Genomic DNA, 15,256 nt, shown 5'->3' with positions numbered 1-15,256 from the left:
TACATTTGCAATCTTACATGTATTCTTGCGCTCTCTTAGAATCCATCATTCCATGTGAGATTTCATCATTCGCTCGCCACTGCCGGGATGCCAGGCTGTCAAATCTCCCGTGCTAGAGACTAACCCTGCAGCCAACCATGCCACTCGGGCCAACGCTATTCCCGTTCTTTGTGCACATGCTAGGCCCGGTCAATTTCCTTCCATTGCTTGCAACTGTATCTATTACGCCTTGACCGGCATTTGTCTCGAATCAATTCATTTCCGCTTATCAAATTGGAGGCCCAATGCCGATGCTAGTCCCGTCTGAAGTTTAGGGCTTGTTTCTGCTGTTCATCTCACCGTTTTTTTCCACGTTGGTTGTTCGGCACTCCTAGCCCCTTGATTTTCTTTTTTATTGAATATAGATACAACACAAGTAGGGTAGACATTCTGTGAGTTTGACTGAAGCCTTTTTCTATTTCTTTTCTTTTTCGTTATCTTTCAAGTTTCCACCTCCTTGCATTTACTGGCCCCCTCCCTTCGCCATGGACCTAACAGTAAAGCCAGACCCGGATCGCAAATTCAGGGACCAGGAGGGTATACAGAACTCTCAAGCTCCAATGGCGACAATTCACGATGATGACGAGCTCCTGCTGGCTCGAATTGGGTATAAACAGGTATGCCCAGGCTATAAGCAATTGCGGGGCACCATCTGATAACGGTCTGGACTAGGAATTGCGACGAGAATTCTCCAAATGGTCAACCGTTTCTTATGCCATCTCAATCCTGGGTGTACTGGGCTCCGTGCCTGCGACTTTTGGTGCCCCGTTGTCAGCTGGTGGACCTGCAACCGCCGTGTGGTGCTGGCTGATCGGCTCCGTTATGGCCATGTGCATTGGAAGCTCAGTGGCGGAGCTGGTATCAGCATATCCCACGGCAGGAGGGATGTACTTTGTCACAAAACATGTCGTGCCTCCTGACCAGGTTCCGATCTTTTCGTGGATTCAGGGATGGTGCAACCTCCTCGGCCAGACCGCTGGTGTGTCGAGTGTGGCATATACTGTTAGTCAGATGTTACTGGCCTGTGTCAGTATGAACTCGGATCTTGTGGATGGCAAGTATTCGTATTCACCGTGAGGTCCCACGTGCTATGCTATCAACATGAGCTAATGGGTTCAGGACTGCGCTGGAAACCGTCTTGGTGTCAATCGCATTACTATGTGTGCTTGGGGTTATATGTTCCCTGACAACTAAGTCCTTACATCGGATCATCTTGTGGTTTGCTCCGATCAACAGTGCGTTCCATTATATTCATCTGATATTGAAGACCTGAAGCTAATGAAAACATAGTTGGCGCCACAATCGCCATCTGCATTGCGTTGATAACCCTCACTCCCAACAAACAGCCAGCTTCCTGGGTCTTCGGCCACTTCACCGATGGCTCAGGATGGGGCTCAAAAGTGTTCTCCTTTTTCTTGGGATTCCTATCTGTGGCTTGGACAATGACAGACTACGATGGGACAACACAGTACGTAACCTAGACCTCTCCTCACTGGCCTTTCTAATACCTCGCAGTATGTCCGAGGAGACCCATGATGCAGCCGTGCGAGGTCCAGTCGCTATCAAAACAGCTGTGCTAGTCTCCGGAGCCTTCGGGTGGCTTCTAACAGTCTCAATGTGTTTCTGCCTAACAGACTTCGAAGGAATTCTCAACTCCCCCACCGGCCTTCCAGCCGCTCAAATCTTCCTCAACGCTGGCGGGAAGCGAGGCGGCACAGCAATGTGGGCATTTGCAATTCTGGTCCAGTTCTTCACAGGCTGTTCGGCCATGCTAGCAGATACAAGAATGGCGTATGCCTTCGCCCGAGACGACGCTCTTCCATTCTCAAAGTATGATGGTTCTACAGATCACAAGCTACCCAAAGCTGATACCATATAGATTCCTATCAAAAGTCAATCCCCGAACCCATACACCTGTCAACGCCGTGTGGTTCGTGGTTATATTCAGCATAAGCTTAAACTGCATCGCCATCGGTTCTACGCAAACAGCTACTGCCATCTTCAACATCACTGCACCGGCACTAGACCTGTCCTATGTCTCTGTTATCCTCGCTCACCAACTCTACAAATCCAAGGTCAAGTTCATTGAGGGGCCTTTCACGCTTGGGAAATGGGGTACTCCTATCAACTACGTTGCTGTTGTTTGGGTCTTGTTTATCAGTACCATTCTCTTCTTCCCGCCACAATTACCTGTGACGCCTGCAAACATGTGAGTTGGCTTGAGTTGGGCCTATCTTTTGGGTGTCGAGGTATACTAATATCTACTGTGCAGGAACTATGCTATCTGTGTCGGTGGTTTCATTGCCGCGTTTGCAATGGTTTGGTGGTGGATTGCGGCTCGGGGGTAAGATATTTTGGAAGAGTGGTGTCAATCTATCCATCGTCCGGCGTACTAACGTATATCACTCTTGCAGAATGTATACAGGTCCTCAGACCAACGATATCATCCAAGAGATTCCTACCGAGGATGAAGATAGCAATGAAGGGGAAGAGTCTGATGTTATCTCTGTTTAGAGGGTAGCTAGCTCCTCACAGGATCCTGTGATTTCACTTGGGGAAAAGTAGACATAGAGAGTACCCATAGTTAGATGTCGTAATGCGCTTAGGTTAAAACATGTTAGCAGATTTATCATGTCGGTCAATCTTGTTCTACTCTCCCAATTTTCGATGTATACTTCGAAAAGTAGCATCAATTTATCCTTTTTACTTGAGTTATCTTAAAAAAAAGATCCGGGATTCGCCAGCGACCTTACGATTTCAGTCGCACACTCTCCCAACTAAACAGTCGTCCTAATAAATTTCAGTGACTCAATATCCTGTCTAAACTATCTATCGTCGTGACTAAGAGACGGAAAAAAAATAATGGGACGAGCCGGGATCGAACCAGCGACCTTGCGAATTCAAGACTGAAGATTATCTTCAGTCGCACGCTCTCCCAACTGAGCTATCGTCCCATTGGATTATGTAATGTTTAGGAGTGGTGACTACATAATTCAGAGTTTACATAGCCGGCCTATTTTGTTTCTGATAAAAAGCGGATCGAGAAAGGATTGCTTTTTGTCAACAATTTATTACTCCGTACAGTACTAGTCCTATTTTCTATAGGTTTACCTGCAATCTTATATAAGAGGGACATCAAATATGGGAATAGCTACGAAGGCAGTGAGATCTATTCGACATTTAGAATTTAAAAAAAAACAAAAGATTAGTATCGGGGGTGTAGTTGTGAGTATGTACAAAAAAATTGGGACGAGCCGGGATCGAACCAGCGACCTTGCGAAGTCAAGACTGAAGATTATCTTCAGTCGCACGCTCTCCCAACTGAGCTATCGTCCCAATGGATGTTAAAGAAGTAGGGAAGTTGGCTTCATAGTGAAAAATGAACGAGAGAGCTATAGGGTCGTTAGATGGGCTCACGAATAGTAAAAATATCGAATGTTGTTTACTCTTTAGGCCTAGCACAGTAGATATTATATAAATAATCGTCTTAATACATATAAAGTATTGAAGTTAAGCATAATGTATAAATACATAGTCATTTCGTACATGAGAACGCAATCTAAATTTCACGTAGGGCTAATGGAGGGGGGTGGCTACAGCTAGTCAATAGATTATGCTTAAATTCACGTTATAACAAAGGAATAGTAAGCAGGAAGCCAGAAATAGCCATAATTGACATTTTTCTAAGCCTTTAATGTAGGGTGGTCACCTATAACAATACCGTCAGTGAGTAATGTATCCCATGCAAATCCTCATCGAAGGCCATGTACTTTGATCATGTAGATAAAGATGCCAAAGGCTATGATTGCATTTTTTTTCATGAAATTGTACACTAAGAAAATATAGAAATACATGTCATGTCTCAGAGCCTTAGTTGCCCGCAACAACAGCCAGACCCTCATAGATCTTCTTCTTGACAGCAAGGAAACTGCCCGCCCCACGGCCCAAATTAGCCTGGCTAACTGAAGACTGCGCAGTGGCTTCAATCTCAATCTTGCCAGTGCCCGATTTTCGGACAGCGACGCACTTGTCAATCAAGAGCGTTCCCTCGCCACGGAATTCGGCAATGTGACCAGCAGCTTGCATCAGCCGGCGAAGATCAGCTAAACGTAAATCGCCGACATGTAGAGGGCGTGCCATGGATCTGGTTCCTGCAGCCATATTCACAGGGAGGATGTCAAGAAGGGGATAGACTTCTGGCTTTTCGGCTGACCTGTTGCCAGGTTCCAAAGCTGGGGTAACAGCAGATGAAGCTGCTTCATCTTTAAGCTGCTTCATTTTCTTGCCTCCTGTCTCGGTGTCACTTTCATCAACGATGGGCTCTGGACCCCGCAATTGGGCCGTGAGAGCAACCACGCCCAGACTGCGGACGTGCTGCCAGTTAAGTCGTCGGACAAGGGTGTTGCTCAGTTTGACCATCCAAGCATTCGTGTCGACACTAGCATCGATGACCTCACCATTGTTGGGTGTGAAAATGATAGAAGCTGAGTCAAAGTGAGGATCGGCAACGACAGCACCAGGCTTGGCAGCCAATAGCTTCTTGCATTCAGAAGCCAAGGCATCAGTTTCTTCCTTCATTCCCCCGACCAAAATCAACTTCTGGGGCTGAATGAGCGGGATCAACATTTCCAAGCTACGCTTGTCATGCAACCCCATGAAATCGACGAAGGCAATCCTAGCGTGGACTGTGACGTTTTGCGGGTGGAAAACAGCCTTGGCAGGCCCTTCGAATGTCTGGTTATCTACTTCGTTCTCAGACTCCACGGCCTCATCGGCATCCTCGCCATCCGTGGCGAGGCTGAGATCATCATCATCGACGTGTAGACGTTTTCGCCCTGCCGCGCCACCGGACAACTTCCGCCCATTAGGCCCCACGGTATCGTCCCATCGTCGCTTTTGGCCGAGCTTGGTCTCCGCATCGGACCGTCGTTGTTGCATATCAATCTCTTCACGTTCCTCAGCTCGTAGGTATTCCTCCGGACGAATGAATTCGCCGTATTCGTCACCCTTTTTTCTAGGTGCCACGAAAGGGAACATGCGCTCGCGACCCTTCTTACCGCGCACATCATAATCGTAGACGTTCTTTCTGCGAAGAAGAATATTAACACCAAGGTCCTCGTCACTGACAGCAAGTTTGCTGCGACTGGCGTGTGCAAGCGATGCTGAAAAGTTCAGTGCTCGGCCCTGTTGCTCAGGATCCGAGTCCTCGGAAGATGTTGAGCTTGATCCGTCATCGAGAGCGTCTGCAACGTTTTCAATAGGCTCTTGGCCCCGGGTTTGCGATGTGTCTTGCAACTGGCGTTTTGTAGCAAGATACTGCTGGTATAGCAGCTGCTCTCCGGCGTCGAGAGGTGCCCGCTGCACATCTGTCCAAGCCAATTCTCGTCCACCGCTGTGGACTTGTTCGAGCAATTCACCATCCGATCCTTTCTCCAGAGCCACACCATCTCTTCGTTCCTCATACCACTCCCATATCATTTTTCCGAGTCTCATCGAACTCCGAGAATCCGCTGTTTTTTCATATATCTTTTCCTTGTGGAAGGATTCTGTCAACAACAACAGATTATTGGGGCCCTCGGCTAAGTGACGAAGAGACTCCTTTGAGAAGCCCCAGTCAAGAGATGTATCGGATGCAAGAATGACTTTCGGGCCTGGATCGGCCAAAAGCCTTTCGAGCCGCTTCTGGCGCTCAATGATCTTTAGGTGCTTGAAATGGAACGGCCCTGCACCCTTGCTAGAGCCCTTATCCTGACCTCCTGACCTTTGTCCACTCGTGTTGTCTGTGCTTTCTGCGGCTTCAAACTCGCGTACGATGTTCTCGTCCATCCACTCCAACATGCTTCGGGCAAGTCGCATTGTGGTGGTAACCTTCTTACCGGCCAGGTATAACCCTGCTCCTTGGAGAACATCATCTTTGTTGCCAGCGGATGCATCGCGCCAGGAGTGTTCCAAAGAATAGGCTAGCTCCAAAACCCGCCCACTTGTGTCCGTCGGGATGAGAACAGTGCCTCCCTTCGCGAGACTACTGCGGATCATATCGAGAAGAAGATCGTCCCGTTTCTTCCGCCCTCCGGGGGGTGCCAGCTTATCTCCTCCTTTGGTGCTGCAGATCAAAGCCGTGGGTTTTCGTAACTGCTCAATAACCTCTGCTCCGCTTGCACCTGAGCCGCCAAACCAAGCAGCACCTGCAACCACGCTCTCACGGGCCTGGTTCCAGTCCATTGCATATACAATGGACTCCAACCCATGCTGAATGTGCCATATGGTTCCACCGACGGTGTGACCCGCATTGTAAGCTGTGAGGGTGAGCCCGTTTAACGGCGGCGAGAACGGTGAAGGTAGTGGCTGGTGAGGTTGGGAGTATTTGAGTGGTTGAATGAGAGAGAAATATCGAGAGATCTCCTCCGCAGTCGGCGGTTGAAGGAGAATTCGGCTTGTGTTGCCAGCAGCTTCGGTGTCTTGATCGCTCGACACACTAGCTAATGCCGAAGCTGCGCCAGGTTCGGAGACAGATGTCTTCGGCAGGAAGGTAGCTGCAAGCGGTGCTGAGGCATAGAGGTCTTGTAAGAGCGTACGACCGAAGGCGATGACAGGACTCGTTGCGTAGATTGGGATTTGTGTGAAGAGTGGGAAGGTTCTGCAGCAGTGAACCAAGGCGCCGATATGCGCCGGTGTAGCGTGTGTCAGGAGGATCAGAGAGAGGGTGGGGATATGTCTGGTCATTGTGTTAGTTCATCCTACATGAACAGATTGGTCGCATTCGTACTTCTCAAGTTCCGCTAAGTCAAGGGTATCAAAGCTATCGTCCCAGCCAACATCCACCAGTATCTTGATGCCTCCATCAAGCTCCAAGATAGACTGCGACGCACGCGAAGATGATGATTGCGCGCCTAGGAGAGGGGTGAAAGTGAACATCGCGGGAATCCGTCGTGGCTCGCAATGAGCCGGGTCGCAATTGATTTGGGCCAACTATGTGGTAGCAGGTCAAGCGGTTGTGACGCAGGTGTGTACTGCAATTTCATTCAGTCAATTTCATTAGGTTAAAGGATCGATCCATTGCCAGAGAATGTCGAATTGGTCTGAGTTGCGTCAGTTGAGACAAAGAGCCTGACGCGCGGTGATAACATTAAAGTCAGATGATTTGCTACCTATCCAGGCTGTGTTTTGGCTTCTTTTTCTGGGTATATATCATAAGATGAGACGCTTGTTATTATCCAATGGGACGATAGCTCAGTTGGGAGAGCGTGCGACTGAAGATAACCTTCAGTCTTGACTTCGCAAGGTCGCTGGTTCGATCCCGGCTCGTCCCACTTTTTTTCGCATATACTAACACAACGTTAGTGTGTTTTTATATCAGAGTCCAAGCTATTATTATTGTTTACATGTAGCTAGCCCTTTCATGAGATAACGTTAGAATAAAATACAATGTTCTACGTTAGTTACAGTAAATCGATAGGTAGTGTCTATAGATTTACAGTCCAAAGCCGCCTAACACTCAATAGCATTCCATTGAATAAGAAAAGAAGCATATGATTGGTATATGTATGATGTGCAATATAGAATGACTAGCGAAGATGAAATCAAATCCAAAAAAAAGTCAGTATCTATGTCTCTCTGTCCATTTTATATAGACGAAGACATAGTGAGTAAAAAAGTGGGACGAGCCGGGATCGAACCAGCGACCTTGCGAAGTCAAGACTGAAGGTTATCTTCAGTCGCACGCTCTCCCAACTGAGCTATCGTCCCATTGGATATTATGTACATTACATCTTTGCCATAATGATTTAATCATATCACTTACGGTGAATACGAAGCCTATGTTTGTTTTTTGTTTACCAACCACGCCCAGCTGGAACCCAATTTCAGGTGAGAATGCTCAACTAACAAGAGCTAAGATCCATAAAATTCATACGCAATATTCTTTTTGTAAAATCTTAAACACTCGATCTCAGCAAGACTTCCTAGGTCACAGTAGTGCGAATTGCTACGGGAGATTACACACCGCGAGCGGAATGAGGTAACAGGACAAGCTTCATATGAAGCGACTCTTCTCCGATGTAATCGGCGTAGCAGTCGTTTCCCTTTTATATACTTAACTGTTTCTTTGATCTGTTGATATATCATTGGGACTACAGCTCTATTGATACGAAAAGCTGCATCCGATATATATATTGCTCTAATCACAACCCAACTACTCCACATTCGACGAAGTCACTATATCCACTCAAGAACAACTTTTCATGAAGGGTACAAATGCCCTTTGAATTAGGCTCACTTAGGAGTTCGGTAACGTTATCCGATCCAATTTTCCACACAAGTGCTACATCCTGCTGGTACTGCCAGAGAAGAGCCAACGCCAAACATTGAATCTCTGTTGTATAGGCTCTTGTTCCTCGACATCAATAGTCATTTCCCCAATTATAGCTATGAAGCACCGAGTGAAAACCACCCGAAAAGCATCCTCTCCAGCCCCTATTCTCTACCTTACAATCTAGTCATAAGAAACCCGCTCGCTATATTGATTGTTTTACTCCTCCCCACTCTCACTTTGACTTTCAGAAAAGAGACCATATGGTTACTGATCGTGAGACCTGTTAGCCTTTCTCGAGGCCGCATCTAGAGTCAGTATGTCAGCATGAGCACTTGTTCAAGCTGTAGGTCAACACCGAGACAATTGCCTGAAAAGGCACACAGAGGAATGCGACGTGCAAGGGATGCCGAAGAATGCAAAGAAACGAAATGCTTCCGCCCAAGGGTCTTGACAGCCAATAATAATGCTTGATGATGATGTCCTGAATGATAGACAGCTCAGAGCAAGCCTCTCACAGTGCGATCAAAGACACATCACACAACAATAAACCGTCTATTAGGCACATTAATAGTATACATCACCGCCTGAACACCCTAAAGACATATAAGAAAAGGCAAAGAAGCATAGAAAGAACGAGAAGGACAACACCAAACCAAACAAATCTGTACTCACCAAGCCGTGCAGTTCTACCCTCGTCATTCCGCTCCAGATCTTGATCCTTGACGGGTTCCAACTCCTCAGAATCCCTTACCCTTTCAATTCCCCGACGGTTAGACCTGGATGACGAAGGCGAATGATCCCGTGAACTCGCACGTGAATTCGTCAAAGTCTGATGCATATTCGCATCTTCAATGCCATTGGGATCAGACCTGATAGCCAAGGTCGGACGTTCATAATCGGGGAAGCAATAAGACGAATCAGTCTCAGTGGGAGGCTCTTTCAAGATGCTCTTCTTATCGTCCAAGTCAAAATATCCAATTCGTGGCCTGAGAAGAAGGGCAGGCAACAATTGATCCGGCTCAACTGGTGGCCACTCCTTCATTGGCCCGGAAACAGAATGTCGGATGCGTTCCCGCTGGAAGGGATCTTTCAAAATCTGGGTTAAGCACTGGTGTGCGTACAGATAGAGCTGGTCGTATTCCAGTCCCCGCCAGGACCAAGACTCGCCGGCGTCGAAGGCCCAAGTCCATCTGTAGAGTTCAAACGATGGACTGGAATTGGAAGTGCTATCAGCACTGCTGCGATTAGAGCTGGTGCCTGTCCCAGGGGAATATGACTTATGGGGGCTGCGCTGCCGTACGATCCGCCAACGAGGCATTGGTGCCATGTCCCCGACGTAAATATCCGGTACGACGGTATCTCCAAGCTTGCCGACAAGGTCCCTAGGCACAGGCAGTGGCACGTTATCATCCCATGCTTCTTCGGACTTGAGAACTGGGGGCTGCTGGGTATCGAGGTTTTCAACCCTCGGTTCGTATGAATCAGACTTTTGAGGGTAGAAATTGGTTTTCGATCTTGGCCCGGACCGGTACTTTTTGATAGAACGTCTCCTGGGTCGATTGACTGATGGCACCTTCCGATTATTCTCCTTCTTCTTTAGGATTGTAGCCTTTGTACATTTGGTGTTCTTGACTTTCGGGACTGTTTTCACTTTCTTCGCCGGGCTGTTCGAGTCAGACTCCCGCTCATCACCTGAGCTCTCAGGAGGGGATTCCGGCTGCTTCTTCTTCTTCTGAGCACGTACGCGCTTGGTAGGCATTTTGCGTAGTTGATTTATGCTAAGGAAGTTGTTCTGTTAGTTATGAAACATGCGAGATATCAAACAATTCATACCGAGTATGACTCTAGGAGGAATCTCTAGGATGACGAGGAATTGGATCAGGGAATAGAGGGTGATATTGGAACCGTCACTCTATATTGATAAATGAAACTCCTGTATTCATGTTAACAAAGCAGATCGGAGCTTAGAAAATGCAGCATTCAATCGCTTACCAGCTCAAAGAGACATGAAAATATACTCTCTGCCCTTCTTTGTACCACCATCCAACCTGTCATAGGCAGACCCAAAATCGTAACCGTATCAACAAGAGGTAGACCAGGCCAGCCTTAATAGCAAGACTCAAGCTTCGTCTTTCAGTCCAAATGAGTTGGTATGGATGTATCTCGTGGGCAATCAACCATATGTGTCCCAAGAGTACAGACACCAGTCGGGTAGTCCCAATAATGTACCTAAGAAGACCGGATAAAGTTAGTCTCCACCTCAAAACAAGAGCCAACACTTCGTACTCACAAAAGATAGCTGACCACACCGCGAAATAAGACGTAGCAGATTGAAAGGCGTATATAACACAATGAAGAGACCACGCACAGAAAATGAACACGTGAGAGCAACCAAAACTTGATGAAGATTAATGAAACAAAGAGTAAGCTTTCAATTATCGAAAATGAATAAGAACAAGTGCCTCATAGCGAGCCCAAAGAGACAAACCAACCCTGCCCTCGAGCCCCAGATGATGTTTACCCAGTCTAAGACCGGAAATTCCAAGCTCCAATGAGACCAAGGGCACAAGCACTTATGAGTAATAGCAATGATACAACACCCCGGGATCGACACGCTTCCCCGGACCCTGTGAATCGATACATTGCCAAAGGGGGTTTGGTTGCGGGTTAGGGTTAGCTCGGTGGAGAGGGCGATCGATGATCGATCTGGAAGGGTCAAGCTGGCATTGTAATTGATTGGAAATATTGAGCCCAAGATAACCTAGTAAAAGTAACTTCAAGGTTACTAGATTGCATGCTCGGACTAGTCTCATTTCGGCACTAAAAAAAACCGCCAGCAAGACAAAGAGAGCAGAACATTGATAGCGGCGAGTGTGCGGCGATACCCAGTACCGAGTTTTCACAATCCCCAGCCCTAATCAGGTAATGAGCTCTATCCCTGGAATGTAAGCATGCGACTCTGGTGTCATTGCGCTGTGCCTGAATGCTCTATGGCCTCATCTCGAATGCTACAAGCAAGATTTGATCTGAGACATGAATAATAAAAGCATATAAACCGTATTTCCTTTGGGATAGGTCTGTTGAATTACACTATCCTAGGATTCGGAGATTCAGCGCGGTCTCGTCTCGTTGCTATATTTGGAGTACCTCGGCGTGAATAGATTGCACTTCATGACTGTATGAGGATTGCCGCTAACTCTCCGTACAAAAATCACTTGATCCGGTACGTGGGAAGGAAGAGCGCAAGACTAAAGTGAGATACGTAGACCGAGACCCATAGATCTGGTCAACTGCCTTGATTCTCACATTCCACATTTTCATATTACAATTTTCCTTCACAAACCATGTGGAATTTGACATAAACAGTTAACCTCGGTGTTTCGGCTATGCAGGACAATGTGGAGCACGAGCTATTCAAAATTTAAAAAGAATACATAGCCAGATCAGAATAGAAAAAAAGAACATCGTCATGCAAGTAGGATTTTGATTGCGGGCCCGTATACCGGAATGCCAGCCGTGTTTCCTGAATTATGTCACCAACAGAGAAAACAGTAGTGACCATCTCTTTCAAAGCGATTTTGTGTCGATGACTATGCATCTTTATTCAAAAAATATAGCCCGACCGCTTACTGCCAGTATCTGGGCTCATCGAAGACGTGGTAGCGGTGGCCACGGACTCCCTCGCCACGGAATAGGGCAGGGAAACGGCGGCCGACGGGGACCATCTCTTCGGGAATACGCATCTCGTTTTCGGGCTCGGGCTCACCAATAACAAACTTGCCAACCTGTGATGGAATGGTTAGATCTAAAGACTGTGTTGAGGGATTTGTGAACTTACCTGGATCTCGGTGTCGGTGATGGTGTCGCGACTGATACGGGCGTAGCCGACACGGTGCAACTTCTTGAAGAGGAGGTACTCGCACCATCTGTCCCAATCGGTCGGATCGATATCCTTCATCTGGCTGCGCTCGCTTACGTAGGTGTTATAGTTACCCTCGAGAGGCTTGGTGACGAGGTAACTCAACAGGATCAGGGGACGAGGGGAGTCGCCCATCAGTTTGGACAGATACTCGCTCTGCAAACGGCGGTCCTCGGGGTCCTCTTCTTGACCAGAGTGGAAGACAACGACGTCAACCATCTCACCGTACATGTCGAGGGTAGCGTGGATGGCGGGTGCGAGCTCACCGACAGGCGAGGGCAGGAGGTGGTGAGTGGAGTTGACGATGGGGAACTTGGAGAGCAGGGCAGAGCCCCAGGTGTGCTTGTTGGGACCTGGGCCAAAGTCGGAGTAGTAGCCGAGGTCCTCAGCAATGAACTGGGTGACGTCCTTGTTACCCATGATGATGCGCTGGTTGTCCGACTCGAGGAAACCAATGACGTCCAGCTCAAGCTCACCGATGACATCGCGCATGCGGCGTTCAGAGGACCACATGTTGTTATCGAGACCGAAGTGGACGGTCCAGATGCCGGCGGTCACAACCTTGTCCTCCTTGTGGTGGGGAGTGTAGTCATTGGTTGGGAAGCGCAGGTAAGCCACGGAGACGGAAAGCAGCTGCAATGCAGCCAGAACGTAGATGTAGTACGAACGCTGTCTCTTGCTGTTGGGGCTGACGGGCTTGTTACGGGAGCGAGTGGAGTTAGAGGTGGCGGCAGAAAAGACACCAGCTCCAATAGACAGCATGGTGGTAATCATGAGCCAGTCAGTGTGCTCACGAACGAGAGGACCACCTGGCACGAAGGCATAGGCAACAACCCAGACGTGGAAGAGCAGGAGGAACACATAGACAATGAAGCCAATACCGAAGGTGCTAGCAGGAGAGTGACGGACACTGGACACGATCAAGACGGGGGCAACCGCCATGATGTAGAATGTCAGAGCGAGAGCACCGTAGTATCCGGTCCAGTGGTGATAGCAAGTGAGGAGAGCAGCACCAAGAGAACCGAGACCAAAGGCAGTCCAGCTACCAGCGACAGCAGGGTGGAAGATACCATACACAAGACCAGCACCCATGGCAAAGATGGTCAGAGCACCGTGGGGAGCGGCAAGCGGTCCACGCACTGGGTATCCATCCCACACCCACGAGATCATGGTGCTCGAGTCGGTCAGTAGGGAGACAATGGCGAACATCAGACCACCGAACCCAATACCGGCTAGGAGGGATGAGCCCTTCTTGCCACTGGCGGGCAGGTAATCACCGCCGCTGGTGTTTGAGCCTCTCTGGGATCTCAAGACAGCGAACAGAGCAATGAAGATACCAATCTTGTTCCAGCCACCGTTCTCGGCGTGAACAATAGGCCAAAGCGGGTTGTTGGTCTTGCATGCGAACTTGGCAACAACGGACATGATTAGTCCAATGCCCCAAGCCATGATGCGGGCCTCAAGACGAGGGCTGTTGGCCCTCTCGGCGAAGAAACCAGCGGTCCATGCTGCGCAAGTGGTAGCAAGGGCGAAACCAGTAACGAAGAGGCGGTTGGCAGGGTCCTGAAATCTGTATGCCAAAAGACCAACGAGGGAGGCCAGGTGAAGCAGGCGGAGGTTCTTGACCGCCGCGTATCTCAAGGATGGGATGACCAAGAGCAATGGAGAAGTGCAGCAAACAATGGCGACCTCATAGCCAGAGATACCCATGTGCCACAGAGGGAAGTCTATAAAGGTTAGACAGATTCGTTCTAGAGGAGATCCGTCACTTACACCAGACAAGAACGGGGAGAGCAGTCACAATGGTCCAGAAAACGAACTATAACTCGGTCAGTAAGGCGCATGTCCATAGAACCGATCGAAATTTACCCCGTTGTAAACATCCGAGGCAGCGTCAATGATCTCGGTCCAGAAGAAACCCTCGCCGAAGGTGTTGCCCACCGACTTGCCCTTCCTATCTACGTGGTTAACTTCCGGGATTGTGGTGGTGGTTATGGGAATGTACACACTCTTTTTCCAAGACAGAGTCCGCAGTAGTCTTCAACTGCCTAATGAATGCAAATTCAGAACATGTTTTCTTTCATAACCAATGTAGCCTTCGCACTATACATTTGATGTGGGTGGTGTCATTTTGGAAGCCACGGTACATACCCTCTGCTAACACCCTTGACATCTCTCACCACAAGTTCAAAGCTCTCAAAGTCCAATGCGGTGATCGCATCGAACCCGACATCGAACAGAATCAGGGACCACTCGAAGAAGGCGTACTTGGTGTAGGCTAGATTAGACTGATCAGCAACCCTATCCCCAAACCCAATATCTTCGTAAAGACTCACCACCGGGAATCTTGTGGACCTTGTGCTGAATGAAGTAGTAGATCAGAGGAACCAATGTCCCAAAGAACAAACCGGCCATAATCTTGCGGTACTTGACAGCGCGGCGGTTGTTGGGGCTGAGCGCCAGGCAGCCGAGGGTCCATGGCAAAGTAGCAACCAGGTACGAGATCATAAAGATATCATGCCAGTCATGGTCGTCGGTAGATGTAACATAGGTCCAACCTCCACAAGTCAAAGTACGGAAGATACCCACGCCGGCAACGAGCTTGGGCAAAGTCGAATTGGGACGCGACGTGAGGATGTACCATAGGAAGACAAGGGCGAAGCGAGGACCGGAGGTAATGGCGATGAAGACCTGGAAGAAAGACCGCTCGGGATAGCGATCACCAATGGTCGCGGACACGGAGGGGAACCATTCGTCGGGGTAGCCGTAATGTTCGTTTTGGACGATTTTGTGGTAGTGCAAAGCAACGCCGACAATCAACGCGCTGATGAATGCCGCGTAAGCGAAGATGGTGTGAGACCAAGCAACCCATTTGCCATTGATCTAGATTCTGTCAGTGGTGGCTCCATACCATCGCGCGTCAACACTTACGGCGACCACGGCATCTCCGTCCTTGTATCGGGGAGCCATGGCGAGGGAAAGGCAAA

General features: G+C 48.6%; 4 protein-coding genes across 4 annotated transcripts; 1 reads left to right on the top strand and 3 right to left on the bottom strand.

Annotated features, from left to right (window-relative positions):
- Positions 1–524: 524 nt before the first annotated feature.
- On the top strand, positions 525–2,553 carry N7508_008894 (uncharacterized protein; the record flags this gene model as incomplete). The annotated part of the gene is made up of 8 exons (XM_058466957.1): positions 525–656; positions 712–1,112; positions 1,159–1,274; positions 1,330–1,507; positions 1,555–1,869; positions 1,919–2,248; positions 2,312–2,383; positions 2,454–2,553. 8 exons carry the CDS (start codon positions 525–527, stop codon positions 2,551–2,553), a joined length of 1,644 nt encoding a protein of 547 aa, XP_058314803.1.
- A 1,356-nt stretch (positions 2,554–3,909) lies between these two features.
- On the bottom strand, positions 3,910–6,954 carry N7508_008893 (cleavage polyadenylation factor subunit CFT2; the record flags this gene model as incomplete). Its single annotated transcript, XM_058466956.1, has 2 exons — positions 3,910–6,754; positions 6,806–6,954. The coding sequence occupies 2 exons, from the start codon at positions 6,952–6,954 to the stop codon at positions 3,910–3,912; spliced, it is 2,994 nt and encodes a 997-aa protein (XP_058314802.1).
- Positions 6,955–8,927: 1,973 nt separating this feature from the next.
- N7508_008892 (uncharacterized protein) lies at positions 8,928–10,109 on the bottom strand (the record flags this gene model as incomplete). Its single annotated transcript, XM_058466955.1, has 1 exon — positions 8,928–10,109. The coding sequence occupies one exon, from the start codon at positions 10,107–10,109 to the stop codon at positions 8,928–8,930; it is 1,182 nt and encodes a 393-aa protein (XP_058314801.1).
- A 1,867-nt stretch (positions 10,110–11,976) lies between these two features.
- On the bottom strand, positions 11,977–15,239 carry N7508_008891 (uncharacterized protein; the record flags this gene model as incomplete). The annotated part of the gene is made up of 8 exons (XM_058466954.1): positions 11,977–12,135; positions 12,189–13,996; positions 14,043–14,088; positions 14,139–14,223; positions 14,279–14,317; positions 14,421–14,547; positions 14,606–15,152; positions 15,201–15,239. The coding sequence occupies 8 exons, from the start codon at positions 15,237–15,239 to the stop codon at positions 11,977–11,979; spliced, it is 2,850 nt and encodes a 949-aa protein (XP_058314800.1).
- Between the last annotated feature and the right edge of the window lie 17 nt (positions 15,240–15,256).

Source organism: Penicillium antarcticum (assembly GCF_028974205.1).
Source record: "Penicillium antarcticum strain IBT 31339 chromosome Unknown utg000009l_segment0_segment0, whole genome shotgun sequence".
NCBI lineage: Eukaryota > Fungi > Ascomycota > Eurotiomycetes > Eurotiales > Aspergillaceae > Penicillium > Penicillium antarcticum.
The sequence above is the reverse complement of the archived record's forward strand: the minus strand, read 5'-3'. Positions and strand labels throughout refer to the sequence as shown.